At 35.6% G+C, this 16190-nt stretch overlaps 1 protein-coding gene across 2 annotated transcripts in view; it reads left to right on the plus strand.

The window, feature by feature from the left end:
• The window catches only part of FDFT1 (farnesyl-diphosphate farnesyltransferase 1), a 44001-nt gene that overhangs the window by 24521 nt on the left and 3290 nt on the right, over window positions 1-16190 (plus strand). For both annotated transcript variants that reach the window (XM_077152978.1, XM_077152977.1), the window contains 2 exons: window positions 13024-13200; window positions 14327-14479. In XM_077152978.1, the coding sequence (XP_077009093.1) occupies window positions 13024-13200; window positions 14327-14479 (330 nt within the window). The remainder of the gene's footprint in view (window positions 1-13023; window positions 13201-14326; window positions 14480-16190) is intronic.

Here is a 16190-nt window from a genome sequence, read left to right on the forward strand (position 1 = left end):
GCACACTTATCCACTGTTGGTGGGAATGTCAAAGGGTGCAACCACTGTGGAAGGCAGTTTGGCGGTTCCTCAAAAAGCTGAATATAGAATTGCCATAAGACCCAGCAATACCATTGCTAGGTATCTACTCAAAGGACTTAAGGGCAAAGACACAAACGGACATTTGCACACCAATGTTTATAGCAGCATTATTTACAATTGCAAAGAGATGGAAACAGCCAAAATCTCCATCAACAGAAGAGTGGCTAAACAAACTGTGGTATATACATACGATGGAATATTATGCAGCTTTAAGACAAGATAAACTTATGAACCATGTAATAACATGGATGGACCTAGAGAATATTATGCTGAGTGAATCCAGCCAAAAACTAAAGGACAAATACTGTATGGTCCCACTGATGTGAACGGACATTCGAGAATAAACTTGAAATATGTCATTGGTAACAGAGTTCAGCAGGAGTTAGAAACAGGGTAAGACAATGGGTAATTGAAGCTGAAGGGATACAGACTGTGCAACAGGACTAGATACAAAAACTCAAAAATGGACAGCACAATAATACCTAATTGTAAAGTAATCATGTTAAAACACTGAATGAAGCTGCATCTGAGCTATAGGTTTTTGTTTTGTTTTGTTTTGATTTTACTATTATTACTTTTATTTTTTTCTCTATATTAATATTCTATATCTTTTTCGGTTATGTTGCTAGTTCTTCTAAACCAATGCAAATGTACTAAGAAATGATGATCATGCATCTATGTGATGATGTTAAGAATTAATGATTGCATGTGTAGAATGGTATGATCTCTAAATGTTGGGTTAATTTCTTTTTTTCCGTTAATTAAAAAAAAAAAAAAAAGAGAAGGGATAATTGGAGATGAAGGGATACAGACTGTACAACGGGACTGGATATAAAAACTCAGAAATGGACAGCACAATACTACCCAATTGTAATGCAATTATGTTAAAACACTGAATGAAGCTGCATGTGAGGTATAGGTTTTTTGTTTTTGTTTTTTTTGTTTTTTTTTCTTTCTATTGTTTTAATTCTTATTCTGTTGTCTTTTTATTTCTTTTTCTAAATTGATGCAAATGTACTAAGAAATGATGAATATGCAACTATGTGATGTTATTAAGAATTACTGATTGTACATGTAGATTGGAATGATTTCTAATTGTTTTGTTAATTCTTTTTTTAATTAATAAAAAAAATTGACAAAACAAATAAAAAAAAAAAAAAAAAAAGGACTCCTGCAAGGGGATTAAGTCCCATCTTGAATGGGCTGTGTCACATCTCAATGGAAACAACCTAAGAAAAAGGTCCCACCCACAGTAGGTCTGCACCCACAGGGATGGATTAAGAACATAAATTTTTCTAGGGTACATTTCAGATTCAAACCAGCACAGTACAGGACAGTGTGCATAGTATACTACCTTTTTTTTTTCTCACATGAGCAGGCACTGGAAATTGTATCCCAGGTCTCCGGCATGGCAGGCAAGAAGTCTGCCTGCTGAGCCACTGTTGGTACCGCCCAGTATACAACCTTTTAAATGGAAGGATAGATAAAAAATTTATAAAATGCTTCTAGTAATCATTGTGAATAATAACACTGGTATTGATATGCTGAAACTAGTATATAAACTTGTAGGTTTAAGCAAATAGATAATTGTGCTCATATCATTAGTGACCCAAGTAGTCAGTGTAAAATAAGATATGCAAATACACAATTAAGAAAAAAACCCTATAACACTAAACTGAATCGGAAATATCAGTATGAACTCATGATGTAATTTCTCTTAAAGCAAAACTGATTTCGTAGCTCTATCTATTGGGAAAGTATAGCAGTAGTGACCAACCAATGCCTCTAGTGTTTGAATTAGTATCTCTTAATACCATTAGTCACAGAAACCTGAGCTTTTATTTAAAAGGAATAACAGGAGCAGGAAATATGCAAGATGAGCTTGAAACGTAAAGTAAGGGAGTCATCCAGGTTATTGAGACCATGCCAAAAAAGATACAGGGGCCAATTTTTTAAAAGACATTTTTTATTGTGATTTCACAATATTAAGAACAGCAATAAAGTTTGAGGTACATTGTAGCAAGTAGTTTCAGAACAGATTTCAGAGTTTGGTATGGGTTACAGTTTTACTGTTTTAGGTTTTTTCTTTCTGGCAACTCCAAGATCCTGAGACTGAAGGAAATATCAATACAATGATTCAACAGTCATACTCATTTGTTAAATCCTGTCTTCACTGTTAAATTCCTCCTTATTTAGCCTTCTCACAATCCTTTAGGGTTATTTGGGCTTTATGCCCATTCTAACTTTTTCTTGTTGGAAAGGGGTGTCAATAATATAGAATAGCGGGATGGAACTAGTTGGTGTTCTTAGAGAGGCTGGCCCCTCTGCGTTACAGGACTTATCTGGCCTAGGAACTATCTGGAGATTGTAGGTTTCTGGAAAGTAATCTCAGTGCATGAAACTTTTGTAGAATCTCAGACAGAGCTGTAGGTGTTCTTTAGGATTAAGAGGAATAGTGTTGGTTGGGAGTTGGCACACTGTGGTAATTAGCAATATCTAGCTGAAGGTTGCATACAAGTAGCCTCCAGAATACCCTCTTGACTCTATTTGAATTCTCTTAGCCACTGATACCTTATTTTGTTAAATTTCTTTTCCCCCTTTTGGTGAGGAAGGTTTGTCGATCCCACAGTGCCAGGCCCAGCTTATCCCTGGGAGTTATTTCCCATGTTGCCAGGGAGACTTTAACCCCTGGATGTCATGTCCCACATAGGAGGGTAATGGTTATCCTTGTAGAGTTGGGCTTAGAGAGAGGCCACATCTGAGCAACAAAAGAGATTTTCTGGGAAGTAACTTTTAGACATAACCATAGGTAGGCTTAGCTTTCTGCTACAGAGATAATCTTCATAAGAGCAAGCCTCCAGATTGACTTGGGAGTCCCTAATGTTTGAGACAGTATCAGGGTTTCTTCAGGGGCCAAATTTTTATTTTCATTTTTAATATTTTTATTGAGAAATCTGCACATACATATAGTCAGCCATATTATACAATCAGTGGCTCACAATATCATCACATAGATGTATACTCTTCACCATGGTCATTTCTAGAACACTTGCATCATTCCAGAAAAAGAAATAAAGAGGAAAAAAAAAGAACGCATACATATCATACTCCTTACCCCCTCCTCATTGACTACTAATATTTCAATCTACCCAAATTTTACCCTTTTTCTCCCCCTATTATTTATTTATTTTTTATCCTTATTTATTTTTTATTCATCTGTCCATATCCTGGATAAAATGAGCATCAGACACAATTTTTTCACAATCACACAGTCGCATTGTAAAAGCTGTACAGTTATACAGTCCTCTTTAAGAATCAAGGTTACTGGAACACAGTGCAACAGTTTCAGTTACTTCCCTCCAGGTACTCCAATATACCATAAACTAAAATAAGATATCTATATAACCTCCAGGATAATCTCTCAACTCTGTGAAATCTCTCAGCCACTGAAACTTTATTTTGTCTCTCTTCCCCCTTTTGGTCAAGAGGGCTTTCTCAATCGCATTCTACAAGGGCCAGTTTTGAAGGAGCTTTTACAGGCCACATATTGAACAGTTTGAGCACCCAAAAGAATAAAAACTATAATAGATTGAAACACATCAAATATGCTTAAATCCAAATAAAAATGAGCAAACTCCAGACATGTACCTCTGGATGAAAGAGGTGGTGGCATGTTCTTTTTTTTTTTCCTTCAACTTTTTTTATCGTATAGTATGACATATATATACAAAACAAAGAAATAAAAAAGTAGTAGTTTTCAAAGCACTCTTACATGATTACAGTATAGATCCCAGAGTTTGTCATGGGCTACCATACGATCATCTCAGATATTTCCTTCTAGCTACTCCAGAATATAGGAGGCTAGCAAGCCTAAATACTTTTTTAAGTATTTAAAAATACTTAAAATACACAATCGACTTTTTTTCCTTCTTTTTCTTTGTGAACAATAACATATATACAAAAAAAGCTATAAATTTCCAAGCACAACACCACAATTGGTTGTAGAACATATTTCAGACTTTGACGTGGGTTACAGTTTCGCAATTTTAGATTTTTACTTCTAGCTTTTCTAAAATACTGGAGACTGAAAGAGATATCAATTTAATGACTCAGCATTCCTATATGTTAAGTCCTATCTTCTGTGTGTAATTCCACCATCACCTTTGATCTTTCCATACTTCTCATTGGGGTTGTTTGGGCTATGGCAGTCCTAAATTTTTGATATTGGAAGGGTTTGTCACTAATATGGAGTGGGGAGATGGAACTGTCTGAAGTTCTGGAGAGGCTGGGCTAGGTTTCAGGACTGATCTGGACCAGGGACCCACCTGGAGGTTGTAGGTTTCTGGCAAGTGAGTCTAGTTCCTGGAGCCCTTGTGAAATCTTATAAATTGCCTTTGGTGTTCTTTAGGATTGTGGAATGGTCCAGGTTGGGTATTGGCAGGTTATGATAGGTAGCAAGGCCTACCTGAAGCTTGCATAAAAGTCACCTCCAGAGTAGCCTCTCAACTCTGTTTGAACTCTTTCTGCCACTGATTGATACTTGATTAATTACACTTATTTTCCCCCATTTGCTCAGGATGGAATTGTTGGGTGGTGTGTTCTTTTATCAAGAGGTACATTATGTCTTGTTTTTGTTCACTTTAATGTTAGCAGTCATTGATGCTTAATGCCTAGTTCCATTAATTTATTGGAGTTGCAAAATAGTAATGTCTTTATAACATCTTTATTGAGATATATTTCAGATATCATACAATTCAGTCGTTTTTAACATATTCACTGAGTTTTGCAACCATCCTCAGTCAATTTGGAACATTTTCATCACCGCCACCGCCACCACTCCCCCCCCAAAAAACCAAAACCAAACCAAACAAAAAACCCGCCATATCTACTAGCAGATGTTCCACGTTTCCCCCCACCACCATCCCACCTGGCATAAGCAACCAGTAATTTTTCTGCTTTCTGACTTTATAAAATTGCCTACTCTGGACATTTTATATAAATGGAGTTAGGCGAAACGTGGTCTTCTTTGACTGACTTATTTCATTTAGTATAATGTTTTCAAGATTCATCCATATTGCAACAGGAATATATCATTACTTCATTTCTTTTTATTGCTGAATAGTATTCTGTCGTATACCATACCGTATTTATTTCTCCATTCCTCAGTTTATGGGCATCTGGTTTATTTCCACTTTTTGGCTGTTACAAATAAAACTGCATATTATGAATATGCTTAAAAGCCACTGAATTGTATGGTATCTGAATTATATCTCAATAAAGATGTTACAAAGATATTACTACTTTGCAACTCCAATAAATTAATGGAAGTAGGCATTAAGCATCAATGACTGCTAACATTAAAGTGAACAAAAACAAGAGATAATGACCTGAATATTTGTGTACAAGTTTTTGTGTTGAAATGTGTTTTTGTTTCTCTTTGAGTGTATGCCTAGGGGTGGAATTACTAGTTCATATGGTACCTCTGTGTTTCAGTGTTTAAGGAACTGCCAAACTGTTTTCCAAAGGGGCTGCCCCATTTTACAGCAGCCTAAGAGGGGCTGCAGTTTCTCCACATCTTGCCAGCATGTATCTTTCTTTTTTGTGATGGTCCTCCTAGTGAGAGAGGAGTGGGATCTCATTGTGTTTTTTCTGTGTGTTTCTTGGATGGAGGCTAATGATGTGGAAAATTGTTTTATGTGCTTATTGGCTATTTGTCTTCTTTGGAGAAATGTCTATTCAGATCCTTTGCCCAGTTTTTAAGTTGGGTTGTCATTTTATTTTTGAGTTGAAGGGTCTTTATTTGTTGTAAATAAAAGTCCCTTTTCAGATACATGATTTGAAATCATTTCCCTGCCTTCTTTTGGTTGTCTTTTCATTTTATTGGTTTATCCTTTGAAGCACAAAAGTTTTAAATTTTGATGAAGTCTAATTTATCTATTTTTTTTCTTGCTTGTGCTTTTGAAGTCATAGCTAAGAAACCATGTCTAATCTAAAGTCACGAAGATTTGTGCCTATTTTAAGAGTTTCATAATTTTAGCTTTTACATTTAGGTCTTTGATCCATTTTGAGTTTTTTTTTTTTTAATTATTTATTTTTTACTAATATATATTATATGTTCACATACCGTATAGTTATTCAGAGTGTACAATCAGTGGTCATTTTGAATTGATTTTGTATATGGCAAGGTAGGCATATTTTCTGAGGTTGGAGTCCAATTTCATAATTTTTGCACGGTATGTCCAGTTGTCACAGCACCATTTGTTGAAAAGACTATTCTTTCCCCCATTGAATTATCTTGTTATCCTTGTTGAAAATCAGTTAACCCTAAATGTATGAGTTTATTTCTAAACTTCAATTTTATGACATAAAATATTTTAATTCTATATAATTTTTTGTTTTCATTTAATAGCTGTTTCTCCTTATGTATTATTTGGCTACTGAGTGGTACAGTCACCTAGAAAATGATTCTTTCCTTTTATTTTCTGAGTTTTTAAGATGAATTGTTTCTCTGTCATCCTTAGAAGGTGAAAATTAGCTATTTTTTAATACCTTTATAAACTGAATTAAAACCTATTTGATGGGGTTTAATCCCATGGAATTGTCCTCATTATTAAAGCTCTGTTTGTCCCTTTTTTGGTCAGAACAGGGTCTTCAAATTGGCTCCTGAGCTCTCTTGATGTAACCCTAGAAGTCTTTAATAGCTTCCTTCCTATTTGTTATATATATATATATATATATATATATAAAACAAATACATATATATACACATGATATTCTAAACTCATTTTGTACATGTTTTTGCTTGAGGTCTGATTTCTTTAAGTGGAAAATGTTATTTCCAGGCCGTTCTGGGTCCTAGAGATGCCCATTGCTTTCCAACTCATCGTTGGGGGGCTGTGTCTGTGTGTGTGTGTGTGTGTGTGTGTTGATACATCTAATTCAAACTCAGGACCATAGGTTTATTATGTAATCTGTCTCTTCTTTATTACCTTTCTGTTTCATTACTTCCTATCTAAAATTCTTATTTCTCAGGTAAGCAGGAGATGATAGAATATTCCATAATTATTCATTTGCTTCTTCTATATCACACATCTTACTGGCTCTGAATAACAGTGCTCATACTACCACTGCCCCTTAGGATAACTGCATTTGCTATTCTTATTCTCAATTTTTTATGATCGTTTTTATGTCTAAACTACGAACTCAAACAACATCATATTATATAATATCTTCCTTCTCACCCTTATTTTTATTTCATTTGACTTTGATTTATATTTAAAACCCATATGTGGCTAATGGCTGCTGTACTGATCACACAGCTCTATAAATAACAATAGAAGAATGAGCTCTGGGAAATTAGGAAAATGATCTGGACCATGATTTTTGAAAGGAGGCATATATATATAGTTTGGGCAAAGTGCACATTCCCTGAGGGGATTATTACCAGAAAGAAAATTAAACCTGAATATGATGAGGCTTCTGGTTGTAACTACCAGTTTACAGGACAAAAGGGATAAATAAACATGTTAAATGGCACCACAGGGATGCTGCAATTGGCAAAATCCTGAATATAAGAAATGCTTTGTCCTCTAGCTTTTCTTCTAGTGACATACATGACCCTAAATTTCCTTCAACAAATGAATGGCAGGGAAAAGAGGGAGAGAGATACTGTAGATTAAAAGAGACCTAAATGACATCAACCAAATACAGTGTGTGATCTTGTTTAGATCCTGATTTGAACAAGCCAAGTGGCAAAAAATTTAGACAATGGGAAAATTTGAACACTTAACTAGATATTTTTATTAAAAATTTATTAGCAAAATCAGTAATGTTTCTATACAGTAGTGATGCACAATCTGAAAAGGAAGTCGAGAAGATAGTTCCATGTACAATAGCAGCTTAAAGAATCAGGTATCTAGGAATATATTTAACTAAGGAAGTAAAAGGACTTGTACACTGAGAAGGAAAAATATTGCTGAAAGAAATTTAATAAAACCTAAATAAATGGAAAGACATTTAGTTCATCTTCGTGGGTTAGAAGACTAAATATTGTTAAGATGTCTGTTCTCCCCAAAGCAATGTATAGATTCAATGCAATCCCAATAGCTTTCTTTGCAGAAATGGAAAAGCCAATCACAGAGTGTATGTGAAAGGGGGCCCCGAAAAGCCAAAATCTCTTGAAAAAGAAGAGCAAAGTTGGAGTACTCACACTTCTGTATTTTAAAACTCATTTGAAAGCTCCAGTAATCAAAATGGTGTACTGGCACAAAGACAGATATAAACCAGTACAGATTCAGAGTTCAGAAGTAAACCCTCACATCTGTGGCTAGTTGACTTTTCTTTCTTTTTTTTTTAAAAAAAAATCAAAGCAGTTTTATTCACACACCATACAGTCCATCCAAAGTGTACAATCTTGGTTTTTAGTATAATCACAGAGTTGTGCATTCATCACCACAGTCAGTTTTAGAACATTTTCATTGCTCCAAAAAGAAAATCCATGCCCTTCACACCCCCTATTACTGACACTTAACCTTGATGTGGTACTTTTGTTACTGTTGATGAGAGAATATTGAAATATTACTGTTAATTTTAGTCCATAGTTTGTATTAGGTGTATTTTCAGCTCATATATCACCCTTTTGTTAACATCTTTGTTCTGGTTAACATATTTGTTCTACTGAATAACGTTCTTATATTTTTACTATTAACACCTTGTGATAGTGACATACATTTGTTCTAGTGAAGAACATTATTGTAATTGTACTATTAACCACAATCATCATTCACAACAGGCTTCACTGTGTTGTATGTGTACAGTCCCATGCTTCATCCTCTAGCTTTCCTTCTAGTGACATGTGACCTAAATGTCCCCGTTCAATCATAATCACACACAGTTCAGTACTGTTAATTACACTCATAATAATATGCTGCCTCATACTATCCATTTCCAAACATTTGCCATCCACCTTATTAAAAATTCTGTACAAATTAAGCAGCATCTCCCCATACTGTACCTTCATTCTATCTCCTAGTAACCTATATTCTAGATAGTAACTCCGTGAATTTGCTCATTATAATTAATTCATATTAGTGAGACCATACAATATTTGTCCTTTTGTGTCTCGCTTATTTCACCCAATGTAATGTCCTCAAGGTTCATCCATGCTGTCACATGCTTCAGGACCTCACTTCTTCCAGCTGAATAATACTTCATTATGTATATGTGTATACAGCACATTTTGTTTATCCATTCATCCGTTGTTGGACATTTGGATTGTTTCAGTCTTTTGGAAATTGTGAGTAATCCTGCCATGCTTTCACTTCTTCTAAGTATATACCCATAGCAGATTGCCAGATTATATGGCAGTTCTATACTTAGCTTCCCGAGGAACTGCCAAACTGCCTTCCACAGGGGTTACACCATTTTACATTCTACTAGCCATGAATAAGTGTCCCTGTTCCTCCACTTCCTCTCCGACACTTGTAGTTTTCTTGTTTTTTAAGTAGTGGTATGGCCAGTTGATTTTTTACAAGAGTGCTAAGTCCACTCAGTGGTGAAATGGTCCCTGGAAAACTGGATATCTACATGCAAAACAATGAAGGTGGACCCTCCCTCCATATCATAATCAAAAATTAACTCAGAATGGGTTGAAGACTGAAACATAAGTTCTAGAACTATAAAACTCCTCTTTGGAAGAAAATAGATCATCTTCAGGACCTCACATTAGGCAATGAATTCTTAGACTTTACACCAAAAGTGTGAGAAACAAAAGGAAAAAACAGACTAATTAGACTTCATCAAAATGTAGAACTTTTGTCCCTCGAAGGGCATTCTCAAGAAAGTGGAAAGACAGTGTACAGAATAGGAGAAAACTATTTGGGAGCCACAAATTTCCTAAGGGTTTAATATCCAGATTGTACTCACCCAGTTTAAAAATGGGCAAAGGATTTGAATAAACATTTCTCCAAAGAAAATATACAAATGGCCAATAAATACATGAAAAATTGCTGAACATTATTAACCATTAGGGAAATGCAAATCAAAACCACAATGAGATTCCATTTCACACCAACTAAAATGGTTACTATTGAAAAAAAAGAAAATGAAAGGTGTTGGAGAAGACATAGAAAAATAGGAACACACTTCAGTTGCTGGTGGGAATGTAAAATGGTGCAGCCTTGTAGGAGACAGTTTGACAGTTCTTCAGAAAGCTAAATACAGAACTACCATATGACCCAGCAATCCCACTACTAGGTGTATAGTCAAAAGAATTGAACGCAGGGACTCAAACAGGTATTTGCACACCAGTGCTTATGGTGGTATTGTTCACAATTGCCAAAAGTGGAAGCAGCCAAGTGCCCATCAATGGATTAATAGATAAACAAGATGTGATATATGCATAAAAAGAAATAACATTTTGATACATATTCAAAATGGATGACACCATGTCAGTGAAATAAGCCAGACATAAAAGAACAAGTATTGTTTGATGTCATGTATATGAGATAATTATAATATGTGAATTATTAGTGTCAGAAGTTAGACTATAGGTTATGAGTGAAAGGAATGGGGAATGGAGAGTTAATTGGTACTGTGTTTCTGTTTGGGGTGATGGAAAAGTTTTGTTAATGGATAGTATCAATGGTAGCACAGCATTGTGAATATAATTAAAACTACTGAATTGTTATTTAGAAATAGTTAAAATGGGAAATTTTATTGTATGTATGTTGTCACTATTAAAATTAAAAAAAAAATTCTCTCACAAAGCAAACTCCGTACACAGATAGATTTATCAGTGAATTATATTGAAAATTCAAAGGAAAAAAAAATTCCATCTACATACAGATTCTTAGAGAGGGTTAGAAGTTTCTATTCCAGAAGAACAGGAAAAAGTTACTCTCTGAATTATCTTATGAGCTAACAGGGCTCCTGTGTTAGTTTGCAAGCTGCTGGGTGCGATGTACCAGAATTAGAATGGCTTTTAAAAAGGGGAATTTAATAAGTTATGAGTTTATGGTTCTAAGCCTATAAAAATGCTCAAACTAAGGGATCCAGGTAAAAATACTTTAATTCAAGGAAAGCCAATGGGTCAGGGACACCACTGTCAGCTGGGAAGTTACGTGGCTGCCATCTGCTGGTCCTTTGCTCCTGGGCTCCATTACTTTTAGCCTCTGTTCCTGTGGGAGCATGTCACTTTGCTTCTCCAGGGCTGGCTTTCATCTCAGCCGCCCTTGGCTCTCTCCAGGTTCTAACTTGTTTAACATCTCATAGCAACATCTGCTGGGCTCTAAGCATTTCCAGACATCTGTGTCTCTATTCTCCATGTGTCAGCATCTATGTCAGCTCTGTTGTGAAGTTTCTGTCAGTTTTGAGGGTTCTGTCGTTTCTATAGGCTCTGTTATTTCTGTCAGCTCTGAGGCTTCTCTCCAAAATATTTCCTCTTTTTAAGGATTCCAGTAAACTAATCAAGACCCACCTGAATGGGGAGTCACATCTCCATCTAATCAAAGTCACTCCCACAATTGGGTGTGTCACATTTCTTTGGAGATCATCTGATCAAAAGTTTCCAACCTACAGTATTGAGTCAGAATCAGAAAAAACAGCTGCCTCCACAAGATTGAATCAGCATTAAAACATGACTTTTCTGGGGTACAGAATACTTTCAAACTGGCACAACCTCTATCCCCACATCTGACAATGGAAAAGAAACTTAATTTTTATTTAAGTGCGATAAGATATTTTGGTTTTGTGTACAAGAAAGGTTCCTTATCATTAGAAATTCATTATGAAATATTTGTGGATAAAATGATAAAATCAGGGATTTACTTTAAAATAATCCCAGTGTGAGGGATATGGATAGAATAAGATTGGTTATATGTCAGTGACTGTTGATGCTGGATGATAGGTACATAGAGGTTCATTAACAATTTTCTCCAAATTCTGCAGAATAATTCAGTTTCGGCAATTAGAGTGGGTTTATGTGCAGATTAAGAGTGGATAACAAAATAAATAAAGAGTGGATAACAGGGTTGACTTTTATATAGAATCTCCTAGTCTTTTTTTTTTTTGTATGCTGTATGGTGAAGTTACATTTCATCATTTTTCCATGTGAATATCCCATGTGAATTTTAGGGGGTGGGGAAAGAGGGGGGGGATGTGCACAGTTCGGGAATCGAACCCAGGTGTCCCCGCCTGGCAGGTGAGAATTCTGCCACTGACTACCCTTGCATCCCTCTCCTAGTCCTTTTAAGCCTAGTCATTTATTTGGGAGAGCTGTGTGAATCTGCAGTAATCATTGTTCTTTTGGAAGCTTAAAACTTACCCACGAATGAAAGTAAATTAGTTACTAGCTTCAGGAAAACTTCTAAATAATATCATTGAAGACCTGCAGACGTTTTGGAATTGAGATGTTGTTTTGCTTTTCAAGTTACTAAGATCCAGGAAGTATATATACCCCACGAATTTTCCCAAGATAATGCTTGTTCAGCAACATTCTTACCAGATTTGGGAGTGTTAAGTTAATCGTTAATTATTTTGAGGCTTGGCCTTCTTGAGAACGGTTAATATTTAGCCTGCAGAACCTTTGTAGCTGATTTTGTATATATCCAGCTATTTTTTCAGGAGTAGATTAATGCCTTCTGAATAATAGGAGGCCTCTCTGGTCCGAGGTCGTGATGGTATTAAGTATGTACTGCACTAATTATCCCTCTAAGGAGATAACTGCAATTTCCAAATACCTTTTTAATTCTTCGATTTTGATTAGACCTTGACTGGTAGTTACAAATAGCCATTGTATGGTGCTTAAAATGGACGTGATCATGGTGAAATGGGAGTCAGCAGCTAAGAATGACTTTCCTCTCTATCATAGTTCTAATTCATAAAGATTCTTCTCCTAGTCACATGTTGACTTGTTTTCCTTTTTTAACTATTTTATCTGTCTAGGTTTGGAGCAGGTATGTTAAGAAATTGTCAGATTTAACTAAGCCAGAGAACATTGACTTGGCTGTCCACTGCCTGAATGAACTTATAACCAATGCATTACACCACATCCCAGATGTCATCACCTACCTTTCAAGACTTAGGAACCAAAGTGTGTTTAACTTCTGTGCTATTCCGCAGGTATGGAATGGAGCTCTTCTTGTTGTATATGAGAAATAAAGGGCAACATTGATATGGGTGTATTCAATGCATTTATTATTTCATTCTGCCAAATTTAGGGGTGGATTCCTTAAGAAGATAATTAGTTTTTCTTTCAGTGAGGGAGAGGCAGCAGCGTTCCCCAAGGCTACCTCTCCTTTGCCATCATACTCAGCTCAGCCTTAAGATTAAATCTACTTCTTTCCAGGATTTTTCTTTGGATTTAGTCTTTTTCCCCCTATTCTGTTGTAAAGTAGTTACATCTTTATACTCACAATTAAATCCAGAGCTTTGGTTTAGATTTACAGGGAGCACTGGATAAAAACTTTGGTGGAGCTGTTATTAAAAGGTCTTTCTTAAGCACCTAATTGTTAACTGACCTTTTCTTAAGTACAGAATAAGAAAACCTGATCCTGTAGACCTAGTTCCTTGGTACTCTGGGAGCATACACTCTTTTCATTGCCTTCACCAATTATTTTAGTCAGTAACTCAGAATAAATGAAGAAAGTCAGGATTTAACTGATTTTCAGGATTTAACTTTGGAAACTTGATATGATCTTGTCCTAATGCCCAAACTTGAGTGGTGGTTGGAACTAAAATCTGTATGCCTGTCTTAGGTTTCTGTTTATCCTTAAGCACAAGGAAGTAAGTATCTACCCCCATATTATTTTTTAAAAATATATAGTGATTATGTTAATTTGTAGTAAAAATAGAAAAACAAAAACAAAATTGAAAATTTTTTCCAGAAATTTTGAAATCTGTTTTTTATAACTACTGATTACTCATGTAAAATGCTGGATTTGCTTGTTTGTGCTTTTCCCAATAAAATGAAACTTTTGTGGCCAAACTGCAGAATCATTTTAAGGCTGGAAGGACCACTTGAGTCTGTTTATTGATGAGAAAGGGAGGAGTGAGAAAGATAAAAGTCTCAACATACTTTCTTCATGGTTATTTTTTCTTGGCTAGCTGAGATATAACTGGCAATTTCTCATTCCACGGAAGATTTTCTTTTTGTGATGATTGCTTACAGCTTAATTTCTTACTTTTTTTCATGATATGAAAATATTCTGTTTTTTTTTTTCTCTCTCTCTCTCCTTGTCCTCTATAGGTAATGGCCATTGCAACTTTGGCTGCCTGTTACAATAACCAACAGTTGTTCAGAGGGGTAGTGAAGATTCGGAAAGGGCAAGCAGTGACACTAATGATGGATGCCACCAATATGCCAGCTGTCAAAGCTATAATATACCGGTATATGGAAGAGGTGTGTTTTTATTTAACTACTTGGATAATCTGTACTGCTTTCTTAATGATTTAAATAGTGTTACTATTTGAACATTTCACATTGGGATATTAAGATGATTCTAACAATTCACCATGCTATGGTGAAAAGAGGTGGGATTTGGTATACTTTATTAGGAAAAAAATAGATGCACAAGGAAATTGTTCAGAGCTACATAGTACCTTGATGAGAGGAGATAAGTAAAGCAAGGATGTAGGTTGGTATTTTTAAGTCGAATCATAGAATCTTTTGAACTAGAAGATAATGTTAGAGGCCAATCAAGCTCGCTGTTTGATTGGTGAGGACAGTGAAGTTGAAGCTTGTGTGCTAATATAGTGAGTGAGTGGATCTAGGACCCCAATCCACATTTCCTGATTTCCCATCCAGAACTTTACATTGTGTCACAGGCCTCAACTGAGAAACCATAGTAGCACATGTAAGCAAAGGAAAACCATCAAGCTGCATGTTATTTCTTCAATTTATGTAAATTAGAAACACATTTTGGTTTTGCAGTTTTGTTTCGATCAGTAATTTTAGAAAGCCTTTTTTTTTTTAATGTGGGCAGTTCCTTTAATATATAAAAATTTTTATTATATTTGGTGTTTTACTTCATTAATGAGATGAAATCCTACTTGTCATTCACTGTTCCAGTTAGGGAAGGGGTCAGCTGGCTGGCTGCTTTTGTAAATAAAGTTTTATGGGAACCCAGCCACACCCATCTTTTTAAGTATGAATGTGGCTCCATTAGCACTGTGATGGCAGAGTTGAGTAGCTGCAACAGAGGGTGACCTACAAAGCTGAAAATATGTTCTAACCCTTTAAGAGAGTTTGCTGAGTTCTGATTTAGGACACCAATTATTGAAAGTTACTCTCATCAAATTCAGGTTATTTTAGAAGAAATTGGTAATACTTATGTTGTTTTGATTCAGAAAAGTCTCTGAAGATTCTTTTTGTGACTTATATATTGAATCTATACTCATAAGTCTCAAGCAGTAGAATCTGATATTGCCTCACTTTTTGCCAGAGCCCAAATATTAACACTGATTCTATTTCTCCTCACTAACCAAGCCCATGCGTTTGCAGTAAGAAAGAAAGACACATTCATTTTGTCAGGTCTCTGGACTTATTTGTTAATGCACCTGGAAGGGACTTTAAAGGTGACCTCCTCATGCAGCTCTAAGGTTTAAGAGTTTTAGCGAAGCCCCAAATCCTCCTGAGCAGGGAGAGTCTATTCCTCGGGGCCCTTTGTTCATTTGTTCTCATTATATGAATGGTTTCTGGGTGCTTTTATATATTCATGGCTTCTTCTGGCCTGTGCTTATCACTCCTGATTTTATTACCCCAGCCCAGCTTGGTCTTAAACTCTATTCCATGTTTCTGAACACCATCTAAACATCTTTACCTGATTTTTCAGTAGGCCCCTCAGACTTGGCATATCCCAAACCAGTTCCCTATCCACTCCTTCCCCAAATCAAAAGAAAACTATTCCTGTATCTCCACTCCCCTTTACTGTATTATTTTTTAAATGACTTTATCATCCACCTAATCATGGCATCCAGATAAACTTGGGAATCTTTCTAGGGTCCTCCTTAACACTCTCCAACTCTATGTATAGGCAACTTCGTGTCCTGTCTATTATACTTTTATAATATGTGCTATCATACCCCTCAAAATATGTTCATATTCTCTAACC

The sequence above is a fragment of the Tamandua tetradactyla genome, chromosome 3 (genome assembly GCF_023851605.1).
Source record: "Tamandua tetradactyla isolate mTamTet1 chromosome 3, mTamTet1.pri, whole genome shotgun sequence".
Taxonomy (NCBI): Eukaryota; Metazoa; Chordata; class Mammalia; order Pilosa; family Myrmecophagidae; genus Tamandua; species Tamandua tetradactyla.